The following is a 15,559-nucleotide window of genomic DNA, read 5'->3' on the forward strand; positions in this document are numbered from 1 at the left end:
ATACTCCATATAATACAAATATTACATGCCACAAGGGCGTGCAAGGGTTAGGGGGGAGTAGCCCCTTACGACGGTGTGAAGAGCGCCCGTAGGGCGCGATGAATCACCTAGTATAGTATAAAGAGATGCTCACTTATCCAGTAGTGTTTAAAAGTCTACATAGCTAATTCTACAGTAATAGAGAGAAAGAATTAACATTTGAACAATACAGGGGATCCTCCTAGTTTTTGTAATGCTTACATTTTCAGAAAAAAAAGTTTGCAAAGTACTTATAAAGGGAAGTTACTTTTTTTGCCAGAATAACTATTTAATGCACAAGGAAATTATACTATTTCAGCATTTAGATCCAAAAAATAGATAGAATTAGTTTGTACAAGATTATCAACAGCTATGAACAGTAAAAACATAAAGCTTATCCCGTTTTCATATTTCAATACATATGATAGGTCCCAAAATACACAACATTTAAATGCAATTTTACAAAGGTACAATCAGAGAGTATTATAACACTGTAAAAAAAAAATTGAGTCTTTATTTTAATGACTATTTTCTCGTTCTCTAGGTCGAAAAATAACCATAACCTTTGTTTATTTTTGAAAAACTTTGCTTTTGTCCCTTTTACAATGATCAATAAATATAAAAGTATTTGAATGACCATATAAGGAGAAGCGTGTTTTATTAAGTAAGGGAGGGGACGAGCGGGGGAAAGCAAGTGGTATTCTGACCCTCATCCCTCATTACACAAAAGTAGTGTGTAACTATTCAGATAGCTAAACCATGTCCATCTCTAAATGCACAGACTATGAGATTTCTGGAACTGTAAACCTTTTATTAATACAGACTGGAATGATTGTCCATATAATATAGCTGTAGTTCTGCAGAATAGATCACTGTACATGTAACAAATAAGAGAATAAACAGTGCACGGAAATAAGATATAAGTCTCTGGAGTAGAGGAGACTTAACACAGTCTGTCAGCAACTCATGCACAGTAGTAACAAAAATGGAGGATCTAACCCTTTGACCTGTCACATGGCAAAAGTTAGCTAAGCATAGACAAACAAATGCAGAAAAGATAACATGGGTGCTTATTTGGAAGAGCAAGGTGAACGTTTTCATCAAGATGTGATGGACTTTGAACCTTGTTGTCAGGGGCAATACAATAATAGTATGATGGGGGATTATATTTAGGGGCTAATACGAGAAAGGCCATACAATCATAGAAGAAATACGAAAAAATATTCATTTCTAAACTTTTTTATATATTTTCTGTTATAGTAGTTGTTTGTTTAAAAAAAATATATAAATAAAAGTCATTCAAATTCATAACAAAACTTTGTTTTATTTTTACATAAAATAAAGTTATGAAAATAGGGAAATTTTCTTAAAATCCCTAATTTAATTCTGATAGCTACTAAAGCAAACATTTTTCGGGTAAAACTATTTTTTTCTTTAATTAGTAATGTGGAAGAAATAAAAATCAGATATGCAGAACCCAGACTCAAAATTCGTGCTGACAGGTGTAATACTTGAGTAAATTCTCATTTAACTTTTTCTAATCTGTAACAAATTATACTATGGCATAGAATATTTCAAAGTGATTTAGTAAGTATATCAAACTCATCCAGATTCTAGAGATCATTTTCTAAAGTTATTCTTTAAATATTAAGGGAAACATTTAAATGATCACATTTTCATAACTGTCCCCTAGGCTCCTGGTGGCTAGATTATTCTGGAAGATGCCTGCAAGTTTGTAGATGTGTAGCGGATGTGAGCAAAAAGGTTACCCCAGACATTGATTCCAAACCAGAGTGGGTTTTATTGCAGAGTACACGTGATTGAAGACAAACAACAGTCAATACAACAAGGTATCAATCTCTCTTTGGCTAAGTACTGAACAGTCGTACAGCATTGTGGTGCTCAAATAACACTGACTGACTTGTGCACATACAGATTCTTTTATAGAGGCACGTAAACAAGTCCTGCACATGGAGTCTAGACAGAGGTTCCCAAATGCAGTCCTCAAGGCACTCTAATGGTCCAGGTTTTGAGCAATTAAACATTTAACTACAGTACATATCAACTGATTAGTGTTAGTTTAACTTTTAAAACCAGGATTTTTGTAATTATTTCATTTTTTTATATTGTGATACATAACAATGATATACAAAAATCACATAAAATATGTAGATGAGAATATATATCCTGTACATTTTTGAAAGATTGAAATTAATCATAGTGACATGGTGGAATATAATAAAATCTTTAGCAAATTAACAGGTTATATCAACTAGCAGTTGAAAGAATTGAGTAAAATACACTTTTCAGTAAATGTGTGTTTACAAATCTATATTTAACATTAATTGCATGGACTATTCAATCATATCTGCATCTTAGTGTATGTAATAAGCTTGAGGAATACAAATTAGATACTTAAATTGAATTCATCTCTGCACAAAGCATACAATTTTAAATTGTAGTTCATACAGTCACAGAATAGCAATAAATGTGGTAAACATTTCTGCTAGCACACTAATTTGAAAATTTTGGAAAAATATTGCTGAAAAATACTTATAGAAATTATCTGGAAAAAAAAAAACAAAAAAACTTCCGCCAATGTTTTCTTTTCATTTCACCCTCAGAATAATCAAAAGAAATTTCAGCTGAAGATTGGAGGCTTTTAGAATTGCAGCACCGTGCGTATACTGTAGATATAAAGGAAAAACAAATTGGTTTCACAGAAAACAGGTAGAGTATGACCGAACAGGGGCTGTTCTTGTGTACTGAGTTCTTTAAACTTGACAATCAGTGTTACATTATACAGAAATATTTCAGGTAAAACAAGTTGCAATCCCTTAACTAGAATATGCATTATAAGTATTAGCATACCCACTGCTGCTAAATTATGTCTGCTAACATTTTCAGATGGATATCTTGCACCATGGTGGGAATGCACACTTTTAGTGATGACAGCTACTTTAACAAGCTGGTGATAGGATCAGTGCGACCAACAAACATGCATCTCTGAACCAGCCATTGTAGGCATACTCGCTTGTATACTTCTATCGGGTGTAGTAGGGTATGCCGGTGGCCGGGCTTCCGGCGGCCAGCATACCGGCACCAGAATCCCAACTGCTGGAATACCGACAGCTGAGCGAGCACAAATGAGCCCCTTGCGGGCTCGCTGCACTCGCCATGCTGCGGGCACAGTGGCGCGCTACGCACGCCACGCTATCTATTCTCCCTTCAGGGGGGTCGTGGACCCCCAAGAGGGAGAAAAGGTGCCTGTATGCCGGCTGTCAGGATTCCGGCGCCGGTATACTGTGCGCCGGGATCCGACAGCCGGCAAACTGAAGACCACCCCTTCTGTCTTGTGCACTATTCTGGCATTACATTACAGCATAGATTTATAAACACTTCTTCCTCTATTCAGTGTGTTAAACTTAAGTTAACTTAATCACTTCCCATACACAAGTAAAAGTGTTATTTAAGAACATGGCAACTTGCATTTGACATGTGGTATTACTAGAATTTTAAAGCAAGTTTATCAAACACCAGTAAGCAGCGGACTGAATGGATCCACATTTTTACATTTTTACATAATTACAGTATTTCTATAGTGCATCTACCTATGACAGATAACAATTTTCAGTGTTACCATTTCTAACTAGTTTGTAAACAAAATATATGACAATATTAAAACAATTAAAAATGAATTACAAATGTATTTGTATTTGATCAAGTAAATTAATGTTTCTATACATTTCCATTTACAATACTAGAAATGACTGTATGTGTGCAGATGCAAGACTTGCACCCATTTCCTGGTTAGGAAAAAGGGGAGTGGCAATCATAAGATGAGAAAAGTAAGCAGCATTCACAGCAGTGTGTCAAAAAACGTACATATAATATAACATAATTAAACACTGATGCAATTGTCCCAATTTAGGTTGGATATTTCCAATTCTGGTGTACTGTCTGGTCATCTAGGAAGTTTTCCTGAACACTGACAATGTTGGGGAGTATGCCCCTCACACTGTGCCACTGGTGTGTGTGTGGATTTGCAAGAAAGGTTTTCTGGGAAGGTACTGTACTGTGAAGTTGTTAGAGGGGCAATCTCCCATAATGATTTGACCATGTCCTTTCTTCACATGACCACACTCCACCCAGTAGATGTCCAAAATCCATATGTTGGAATGTTGGGAAGTATGATAAAACAATTAGGACTTCTGTCCTTAGAGTGAATTTACATTTAGTACTTATAGGCCCTCATTCCGAGTTGTTCGCTCGCTAGCAGTTTGTTGCAGTCGTGCAAACGCTAAGCCGCCGCCCTCTGGGAGTGTGTTATAGCTTAGCAGAAGTGCGAATGAAAGGATCGCAGAGTGACTACAAAATAAAATTGTGCAGTTTCAGAGCAGCTCCAGACCTACTCAGCGCTTGCGATCACTTCAGACTATTCAGTTCCAGACTTCATATCAATCACTCTGTGGAGGCCAATGCGACTGAAATTAATCGCTAGACCTTGTGTGAAACTGCATCGGCTGTTGTGAAAGTTTGTCGCGCGTGCGCATTGCGCCGCATATGCATGCGCAGAAGTGCCCCTTTTTTGCTTGATCACTGCGCAGCGACCGAAAACAGCTAGCGAACAACTCGGAATGACCACCATGGGCCCTACACACTTAAAGATGTAAGTGAACGATATGAATGTTCTCGTTCATTAATGAACGAGAACTTGTTCATATCGTTCAGTGTGTAGGCACCAACGATGAACGATGCACGGACCCGCGCTCGGCAGATCACGGTGTATGTAGGGCTCATAAGGCCCAGATTTATCAAGCCTTGGAAAGTGATAAATTGCACGGTGATAAACTACCAACCAATCAGCTTCTAACTGTCATTTTCAAACACAGCCTGTAACATGACAGTTAGGATCTGGTTGGTTGGTACTATATCACTGTGCAATTTATCACTCTCCAAGGCTTGATAAATCTGCCTTAATGTGGTCGATAATATATTTTTAGCTTATATGTAAAAGAATGCAATGTACTAATTTTATACCATTTTGTATACTTATATTAAAAACAAACAAAAACATACCTTTTCCCTGTACGCAGCAGTTCAAAACCTTTATTTATTTCATTATAAGGCAATTTGTGAGTCAGCAATCTATCCACATTAAACTTTCCTGCCATCAGATCGGAAACAAGTTGAGGAACAGAGTCTTTGCTCTTAAAACCTAGAAATAAAACACAACAAAAGTAATTTGTGCTCAGCTTTTAATGAGAACTAAAAGGAAAAGTAAAACAATCAACCAATATTTGGGGCCACCCTTCTGACCATTTAATGCGTTTTAAAGAAGCACCGATACAGTACATGGATAAATGCTTTATATTAAGATGAATCAGTGATATTAACACTTACATAAAAGTTTCAAATTAAACAGCGCTTATTATATCAGTGAGTGGAGTGTTCGAGGAGTCTGCCTTCTCATGTTTTGTAGTGGTCGTGTTCACAAACTTTGGAAGTGAGTATTTAGTAAATATGAACCAAAAGGATAATGAGCGGATTTGTTATAATCTCCCAACCCTAGTGCAATATATGTTATCACTTTTATTTAAGAATACAGTACTGTAACAAAGATATATCTTGCATCCATTCCGATAGTTCTCTAAGGGGAAGGGGAATTGGGCAAATTTAACAAGCTGTGAAAAGTATAGCTTTAGAAGCTTGTCCCCATTAACACCATCTGGTGATAATATTAGCAGCTCTTCCCAAATAAAAGCTAAACTTACAGTACTGGTCTCCTTCCCTTCCTTCCTTGTTCAGGGGCACCACAACCTTTTTGGTTTGGGGGGCCAAGCACCAAGCAGTGTCAGACTGGAGCATGAAGGGCCCAGCAGGGAAATACAGTGGTACAGGCCCATGCGTAGGGGCGTGGCCAGCCTCCAGAGGGGGTGTGGGGTGTGGCCAGCCACTAAAAAGGCTTGGTTAACCATTAGCGCATGGTCTCGGCTCCATGATCAATATATATAGTAAATAATGCTAGCACATGCTTGATAATGTAACAGATTAATAACAGCAATGCACTGTATATAGTACACCATAGTCCTGTGCAGTATAATGTAACATATGTATAATGTATAATTCAAATGCACAGTCTGGAACCTGATCCCAGATGTGGGGGTGGGCTCAGAGGAGGGTCCAACCCACAGTAACTAGCAACACACTAGAGTTACTGTGGGCTGGCCTCTCTGGATTTCATATTTTTCTGGATTTTGCAATATTTGCAAACCGTAATGAGATATCTTAGGGATGGGAGCCAAGTATAAACACAAAATACATTTATGTGTCATATGCACCTTATATACATACAGTAGTGAGGTTATTTTATACAATATTTTTTCATAATTTTGTACATGAAATAAAGTTTGTGTATATACACAAAATTCATTTATGTATCATATACACCTTATACACATAGCCTGAAGATAATTGTACACAATAGTTTTGATAGTTTTTTGTATTAAACAAAGTTTGTGCACATTGAACTATCAGAAAGTTAAGGTGTCTCAGTTTCACTCAAAAATTCCATATTTTCTAATATTCCATACTTCAGAATTTTGGCTATGGGAGACTCAAGCTGGACATGACATGCAATATGTCTATGACTAACTGAACTAATGGAGCGCTGACAGCAGGAACTGTACTGTATTGCAGGAATAACTATGTGCAACATTTTGGGATGCTATATGGTAATATTTTGTAATACTGCAGCGGCAGTGATCGCAGTCTGAATTACTTTGTGGAGGGCGCATGCGCAGCGGCTGCACTGCGCGTGTACACCCCAGGAGGCCCAGTGAGGTGCTATCAGCATCTCAAGGCTGCGATCGCCTATGCCTGATTGACAGGCAGAGGCGGATGCGGGGTGGGAGGGGGCGTGCCAACAGCGTTAGAATGCCGTTGGTGGGGCGCGGTCTGGACAACGGAGGCGTGTCCGGACTGTAGTGGGGTGCGCCTGCGGCGTCTGCATGACGTCACATGTAGTCGCTGCGACCCGAGACATGGCGGGTAGCTCTCAGAGGCAGGGAGCTAATCATCAGGTACAAAAGCATTGCCGCCGTGTGATGCTTTTGTACCTGTGCGGGGGAGGGGACAGAGCCAGACATGCGGGGCAAACTTGCCCTGTGCTGGGCATCCCCCCATATATCTGTAAAACTGATTGTAGATGTTCTAAATTTAGCACATCTATGATCAGCTCTGAATTAGGCCTGTGATGATAAACAAAGCAGTATTATAGCAGACGATAAGGAAAATATTCTGTTAAAGAAAGTGATGGTAGAATAGGGGAAAGTAAATGAAGTTTGATATGATACTATACGTGCACTATTGTGGATTCAGATGCAATCACAATGCCGATGGAGCAGTGATCCGACGGAGCTGCTAGACATCATAGGTGTAGCAGCCACCCACAAGTGAACAGAGATCCCCTCTGAAGACATTGCAACAAGCGTAGCAACTTCAAATGCAAAGGCGATGCGTGGAACATCATCTCCCTTACTGACTCCATGGCTGCAGGAGCTGTGACGCCAGTGCCACCTTCTTATACATACAAGATCGCAAGTCGCATGCTGAGACACACCCTGAAAATGGTCATGACACACCTGCTTTTACAGACACTCCTCATTACCTCCTCCAAACGGCCTCTTACTGCTAATCACTCTTCGACTGATTCATCACTGCAAGTGACATCACAAAGGTACCCCTCCCCATTTTATCAGGCAAAATGGTGCTACTGTATTATGCAGCCCTCTGTATTATGCAGCCCTCATTCCTGAAATATTTATAAAATTCCATTTTACAACATCTGCTATTTACCAAGCCAGGCGCGGCTCTTGCCGCGGGCAAGCAGGATTCTTGCCCGAGGCGCCGCTCCTTGAAGGGTGTCGCTACTGCGCCACCTATCCTCCCGAGTCCCAGCTCAGTTTGTATGCTCCCCCTCCTCCCTGTCATTACTACTCTGCTCGGGGGCGGAGTTTTGTGCAATGATGCGTTTGCGTCGTGATGTCATGACGCAAATGCGTCATTACATGAAACTCCACCACTGAGCGGAGTACTGACGATGGGGAGGAGTGGGACCCGCCAGGGAAGCCAGCAAGCGAAGCTAGTAAGAGGAAGGAGAGGCGGGCCGGCGTGGGACGAAGAGCGAAAAGCGGGATGGAAGTATAACTTTTTCTCTCTCACTCTGTCTTTCTTTGTAGAAGGGGACTCTGCCTGCTATAATGTGTAAAATGGGGACACTTGCCTGCCGTAATGTGTAAAATGGGGACTCTTGCCTGCCGTAATGTCTGAAATGGGGACTCTTGCCTGCCGCAATGTCTAAAATGGGGAGACTTGCCTCCCGTAATGTGTAAAATGGGGATTTAATGTATCAAGGGCATTGCGATGTGTGGCATAATATGGTGCAGGGGGCATTACTGTGGTGGCCGTGATCTGCTGGTGCAGGGTCAAAAACTGGGGTGTAAGGTAGTCTTTTCAGACAAGGGCCACGCCCATTTTAATGAGGCCACGCCCCTAGCTGGGAGCACGCGTGCACTTTTTTTGTATACCTATATGGGGGGGGGGGGTCACCAAGGAAGCTGTTGCCCTAGGAGCCACAAGGTCTAGAACCAGCCCTGTATGGAGCACCGACATTCTGTGAATCTAGTAGTGTCATTCCTCTTATACTATGATTATTTTGCATTTCTAGCTCAGCCCCGTTACTGTGCAGGACACTGCTACAGATAAACCAGGATGACTTCAGAATTAAACTACAAAAAAAAGTAAAAAAAAAAAGTGAAAGTACTGTAGAGAGAGAACAAAAGTTGCAAACAACAAACTTCAGGTATAGTACAATGCCTGTCACTCACATCAGGGAAGGGCTGATGGGTAGCAATGGCCTTACGAATTACCTGGAGGGAAAGTGGTATGGCAGTACCTGTGATCCATGCCCTAAGTCTGCCAGTGCCACCTGGCCAGTGGGGACAAACAGTGCCCGGGAAAATTTGGGGAGAGACACCTGTAATTCTCCTCAATGCTGTCTTCCCCATGCACACTGACTAGACTGGATTTCACAACAAACATGTAGGCCCTGCTGACACCACCAGTTTCCAACCACCAGCAGCCAGGGCGCCATTCCAATTCCACAGGACAGTGCGGCCAGACACTACATGCAACAGAGCTCTGCAGCAGAGGAATGCTGGCCCCATATCTCTCACTGTGCAGCCAAAACTGGGGGGAGAGGAGACAGGTCGCGGGCAGCCACCAAGCTATTACTAATGATGATGATGGAGGACAGTGTGGCAAGACAATGCAAGCGCCAGGGGTCTGCAGCAGAGAGATGCTAGCCCCATATCTCTCACTGTGCAGCCAGAACTGGGGGAGAGGATACAGGTAGCGGGCAGCCACCAAGATATTACTAATGATGATGATGGTGGACAGTGTGGTCAGACAATGCAAGCGCCAGGGGTCTGCAGCAGAGAGATGCTGGCCCCATATCTCTCACTGTACAGCCAGAACTTGGGGAGAGGATACAGGTAGCGGGCAGCCACCAAGATATTACTAATGATGATGATGGTGGACAGTGTGGCCAGACAATGCAAGCACCATGGGTCTGCAGCAGAGGGGTGCTGGCCCCATACCTCTCACCGTGCAGCCAGAACTGGCAGAGAGAGGATACAGCTAAGCTAACGGACAGCCACCAAGATATTACTAATGATGATGATGGAGGTTGATGAGTGAGCAGCAGTGGCAGGGACAGATGTCTTGTACCACTGGCTCATCAAAGCCATCATGTCTGCTGTTGCCTGGGATTCCCTGTGGACCTGATCCCCCTCCCAGTTACACAGAACCAGGCATGAGAAGCCTGCTGGGGGGCGGGCAGGGGGTACTGCTGTTGTCAGTGAAAGCTTACCTTGCAGGGTGTGTAGTCAGTCACATGGATTGAGAAGGTCCTGATGCCTGGAGTTGCTGCTGCTGGGTATGGAGTGGGTAGTGGCAGCAGCAGCAGTGACAAGAACTGCCTCAAACTAGAAGAGCTGGCTACTACTCCTTCCTGCTTTCTATATTACTGGAAATGCCAGCTGTGGCTGAACTGCTACACCCTTATGGTGTGGCACGTGCGCACTGCGACCACAATGCATGAACAGTCTGATGATAATCACTCAGTTGTAACACCATCAGTTGTGACGGCATCTGAATCAGACCCTGTGTGCCTCTGGAAATATTTTGTACTACAGTATCTACAAACTGAGGTGCTAGTTTCTTTAGGCATCTTCTGAGAAGATGGGGTAGGCATGCACTTTATTTATTGATGAATTTGTTTATTTATTTATTTATTTATTAACAGTATATTAACCGTTTCTTAGATTAGCTGAAGGCTGCATAAGCCTGAGGCCATATAAGAGCCCAACTTTTGGTGATTGGTTGTTTTATGACTAAGCAGTTGCTAGGCAGATCATATATCCGGTGGTTTTTTCATATAGGATCAGAGGGGTTGTCCGTCAAGCTTTAATGGGTTGGTCTCAGGATAGTATATAGGGCAGGGTCATGTGCCTCAGACTTCCTCTTGCCATTTATTGTATGGCCCAGGAAGGCTGAGTATATTACATTTGTCTTCCATTGTGCTCAATTTTGTCCCCCTTTGTTTTATAAGTTGAGGTTTAGTTGCTGTTGCTACTGTTTTATATTAAGGATTCCCCTGCTGCTTAGTGCATTCCCCTGCTGCTGTGCCCCCTTTGCTGCTGCCTTAGGATGCCGCGTCCCCGCTGATCCGCCCCCCCCCCCCTCCCGCCACCTCGTGGAAGCCGCGGGCATCCCACGCCCGCGATCCCGTAGTGCGGCCCCACGGAGGTTGATCCCGGCGGCCGCAGCATCGCTCGGGACGTGCTGCTGCGGAGGACGTCTCGGCCAGTCCGCGGCCGCAGGCATCCCCGGAGGCCTCGGTGCGCCTGGCGGCTCTCTCGCCCGGCGCTACTAGCTGCGGCTCGGCTCCCCTTCCCCTCCCGCCGGCGGCTCCGGCCAGCGGCGCGGGCACCCACGTGGTGCCTGGCATCCGCGGGCGGGCTGCAGGGGGCGAGGGTGGGCACACACTGCTGGGGGGGCAATATGTGGTGGGGATACAGGGAGACCCGGTGCCCTCTGTTACGCGGGCGGCTGTGGATGGGCCGTTTTCCCCCATATATATGGTTGGGGATGGAGTGGTGAGGGCGGGCCCCAGTGCACTACAGGGGGTGGGGTTTTGACAGGTAGCCGCGTCGGGGGCCCCCTGGGCAGCTCCGGTGCTGGGTTCCCCGGCGAGGGATCTCGCAGTGGGGGCGTTTTCTTTTGGGTCCCGGTCACTCGCTGGTTATGTTCCCGCGTTGGCATCCCCGGGCGTCGGGCTCCAGGCTCTTCCCCCGGCCCGTTGGGGGCGGTGCAGCTGGTGGCGACACAGTCGTCTATGGCGGCTGCTTTCTACCTGCCTGGCCCTCCTCCGTCGTTTGCCGCGCCTCACGGTTTTGCCGGGGGACAGTTTTTTCCAGGTGGCCTTCCCTGGCCAGTTGCGCAGGCGTTACCCGCGTCCTCCGGAGCGCCTTTCACGGGCCTCCCGGTTTCGTCCTCACCGCACTTTTACCCGTATGGTGCCAGTTCGGCCGCGGGCGTCCTTCCCACGTGGTCGGCCGGTGGCCCCCAGTTTGCGAACCCCCCCCCCCTGCCTTTGCGGGCTCGTATGGCGGGTCCTCCCCGGCTGGGACGAACCCGTTGGCCCAGTTTTGGCAGCCGCCCCTCGCTCCTACGCCGTTCCAACCGGTCTCGTCGGCATTTCATGTGTCGGCCATGCACCTCCCACCTCCTGCGTGGCTTCCTGCCTACACCGTGGGTGGCGCGATGGGGGTCGGGTCTGCCTTCCCCCATGTCATTTCATCCCCCTCCATGGGGGGTCCTCTCCCGCCGCTACCCGCTGGCCCCCCTCCGCCGAGCGACGATGCTTTGCCCCCCCTCACGCCTGTTCCCCCCATTTCTGTTGATGCGCTGTTTTCTCCTGTGCCTGTTGTCCCCTCTGTTTCATCCTCTCAGGTTCTGGCAAGTTCCGGGTCTTCGTCGCAGAGGGGCCGGAGGTCGGAGAGGGCAACGGCCACGGCACCGACGGAAGATGTTCCACTGCCGCCGGAGTCGGGTGCAACAGACTACGCTGTTCCGGGTCCTTCAGGCGCGGGTGAGCTCGCTTTTACTTCCCATTGTTCCTCTAGCACTTCTTACACCTCTTCTAGCAGCGTTTCTTCAGGTTCTCCACGGCGCCCGCGTAAACTAGCTAGACTTATTGCGCGGCGCGTGGCTAAGGAATCGCGGAAAGCGGCACAGTTCCCCCTGACCCCCCCCCGTTATACGGAGATGGTTCATTGCGCCAATACGACCGTTACGCGGGGGGTTCGCAAGCGGATGCGGAAAAAAAATCAGGAAGGGAAAGTACGTTGACATCTTCACCCTTACGGATGAGATGCGGCAGGCTTTTGAGGCAGCTAAGAGGCCGGAGGGCATTGGTGAGAGTGCTTTCCGTAATTTTCACCAGTGGCTAAAATCCAAGGGTACCGCTTGGCAGGACTACGACGAGAAATTCCGTCGTAATCAGGATGGCAACCCCATTCTGCCCGCGGGTTTTAAGGATGTCGAGGTGTGGTTGGAGGTCACACAACAGGTCAAGCCCGCTCCGGACGCCGTGGTCAAGAAGCCCACGGCGGCCAGGGTTTTGGGTTCCCGGTCATCGGGGAAAGGCAAGTGTTTTGCCTACAACGAAGGTAAATGCATCAGGGGAGTAAATTGTCATTTTCGCCACTCATGTGAGTTGTGCGGGGCCGGTCACCCGGCCAAAGACTGCACCTCGGCGGCGAGCGGTAAGCCCTCCGCTCCAGCCGAGGCTGGAGGAGTTGGCAAGAAAGGCCCCCTCCCCTATTCGAATTCAGGTCGGCGGCGTTGTTCCTTTTGGAGGGTTTTCGGCATGGTTTTCGCCTGCCCATTTCGGATTCGGTGCACGTGGTGGCGCGCCAGAATTTGAAGTCGGCTCGCGAATTCCCGCATGAGGTCCGGCGGAAGGTGGACGCGGAGATCGGCTTGGGGCGCATGTGTGGGCCCTACGCCTTTCCCCCTGTGCCCTCCTTGTGCATCTCCCCCGTGGGGGTGGTGCCCAAGAAGGCCCCGGGTAAGTTCCGCCTGATACAGCACTTGTCGCATCCTCCTGGCGTTTCGGTTAATGACTCCATTCCCGAGGCCGTGTGCAGGGTGCGTTATCAGTCTTTTGATGACGCTCTGCGCTTGGTGCGGGACTGTGGTCTGGGGGGCCTGTTGGCAAAATTAGATGTGGAAACGGCTTTTCGGCTCCTTCCCCTCCACCCAGATTATAAGCAGGAAATGATTTAGCCAATTATATAGGATGGATAAAGTTTACCCCTGGAGGTGATTCAGGACTAATGTATTGTATCCTTAGGATCCGTTCCACATTTTGCCCATAGATGGTATGTCCAGTTAAATTCCACTGTAAAGAGTCCCTTTTAGATGGTAATGTAGAGAGTCTAATTTATAATTCCATATGCCGCTAGAGGGTTGATGCAAAATCCCATGTATGGTGGGTACCTCATGCGTTGCGGAGATAGGATGGTGCCTCTCTAGGACTCCACTGGATATCTGGTGCGTGATATGGGCTGGTTCGGGTCCATACCCTTGGAACAGGACATCCTTGAACTGGACCCGAACCAGCCCATATCACGCACCAGATATCCAGTGGAGTCCTAGAGAGGCACCATCCTATCTCCGCAACGCATGAGGTACCCACCATACATGGGATTTTGCATCAACCCTCTAGCGGCATATGGAATTATAAATTAGACTCTCTACATTACCATCTAAAAGGGACTCTTTACAGTGGAATTTAACTGGACATACCATCTATGGGCAAAATGTGGAACGGATCCTAAGGATACAAAACATTAGTCCTGAATCACCTCCAGGGGTAAACTTTATCCATCCTATATAATTGGCTAAATCATTTCCTGCTTATAATTGGCTTATTTTGCACAAAAAACTGCTTTTCTTAAAGAGTTATTATTGTTTTTTAATAAATTGTTTTTAAAAATTATATACACGTAGTGAATGGTACTGTTCTTTCCTCTAACAGCGCAGCCTCCTTCTCTTTCCTTTGTTACCATATAGGGAGTGACTCCCCTAAAAAACTGGCTGCTGCTTAGCCAAGCACCTCGCCTCACAGTGCCCGAATACCCCAGGGTACCCTTTTTTTCCCATTTCCACCCTCCACCCAGATTCCCTGCGGTTCCTGGGTTTCAAATTGGGGGACGAGTTTTACGTGGATCGGTGTCTTCCCATGGGCTGTTCGGTCTCCTGCGCCTATTTTGAGAGATTTAGTACGTTTTTGCACTGGTGCGTCCAAGCCGCCTCCGGGCAACCCGGGGTGGCCCATTACCTGGACGATTTTCTCTTTATGGGCCCAGGGGGAAGTTCGGTCTGTGGCGATATTCTGTCGGTGGCTAGGTGCTTGTTCGAAAGTATGGGAGATCCCGTCACACAGGACAAGTGTGAGGGCCCCTGCAGTTGTCTTAGCTATTTGGGAATTGAAATAGACACGGTGGTGGGTTGCTGTCGCCTCCCCGAAGATAAAGTGCGGAAGCTGTTGGGTTTAATTCACGATTGTTTAGGCAAGCGCAGGGTTCGGCTTAAGCAGGTACAGTCTTTGCTGGGTTCTTTCAACTTTGCGTGTCGGATTATCCCCATGGGTAGGATTTTCTGTCGCAAACTTGAACGAGCCACGGCGGGGACGGTCCGGCAGCATCACACCATGTACCTTTCCCGCAAGATCAGGGATGATTTGCGGATTTGGGTTTCGTTTCTGGTACCCTTCAACAGGGAGGTTTTGTGGCCTCCCCCTTGTTGTTCCAACAGTTGGCTCCAGTTGTTCACTGATGCTTCGGGCAGTCAGGGCTTTGGGGAATTTTTTGCCGGGGCATGGTGCGCTGCTGCTTGGCCGTCCTCTTGGGTGGCACGGGGTTTCACCAAGAACCTCCTGTTGCTGGAGTTGTTCCCGATCATAGTTGCCCTTGAGTTGTGTGCCTGCCAGTTCTCGAATCGGGACATCTCGTTCCGTTGCGACAACTTGGGAGTGGTGCACGCTATCAATAACCAGCGTTCTTCCTCTCCTCAGGCTTTGTAGCTTTTGCGTCATCTGGTGTTAGTTTGCTTGCGGCGCAATATTAATTTCAGGGCCAGTCACGTTCCCGGTATCGACAACGGAATTGCGGATGCGTTGTCTCGGTTCCAGTTTGATAAATTCCGTGCGTTGGGTCCGGGAGCGGCGGCGGAGGGTTTACCGTGCCCGCCTTCTGTCTGGCAGATTGTCGAGTTAGCTGCTCTGGCCAGGTGTGCGTTAGCTCCTTCCACGCTCAGGGCGTATGATGCGGCCTGACGTGATTGGTTGGCCTTTCAAAGTAGGTACGGTGTGGCAGGTGAGTCCCCGGCTGACGTTTTGATGGCCTTTGTT

General features: G+C 46.6%; 1 protein-coding gene across 2 annotated transcripts in view; it reads right to left on the bottom strand.

Moving 5' to 3' along the window:
- Window positions 1–1,799: 1,799 nt before the first annotated feature.
- The window catches only part of LOC134910187 (alcohol dehydrogenase 1-like), a 99,042-nt gene continuing 85,282 nt past the window's right edge, over window positions 1,800–15,559 (bottom strand). For both annotated transcript variants that reach the window (XM_063917948.1, XM_063917940.1), the window contains 2 exons: window positions 5,098–5,236; window positions 1,800–2,705 (listed from right to left, as the gene is read on the bottom strand). In XM_063917948.1, coding sequence (XP_063774018.1) covers window positions 2,681–2,705; window positions 5,098–5,236 — 164 coding nt within the window. In that variant the 3' untranslated portion in view covers window positions 1,800–2,680. The remainder of the gene's footprint in view (window positions 2,706–5,097; window positions 5,237–15,559) is intronic.

This window comes from Pseudophryne corroboree, chromosome 1 (assembly GCF_028390025.1).
Source record: "Pseudophryne corroboree isolate aPseCor3 chromosome 1, aPseCor3.hap2, whole genome shotgun sequence".
Lineage (NCBI taxonomy): Eukaryota > Metazoa > Chordata > Amphibia > Anura > Myobatrachidae > Pseudophryne > Pseudophryne corroboree.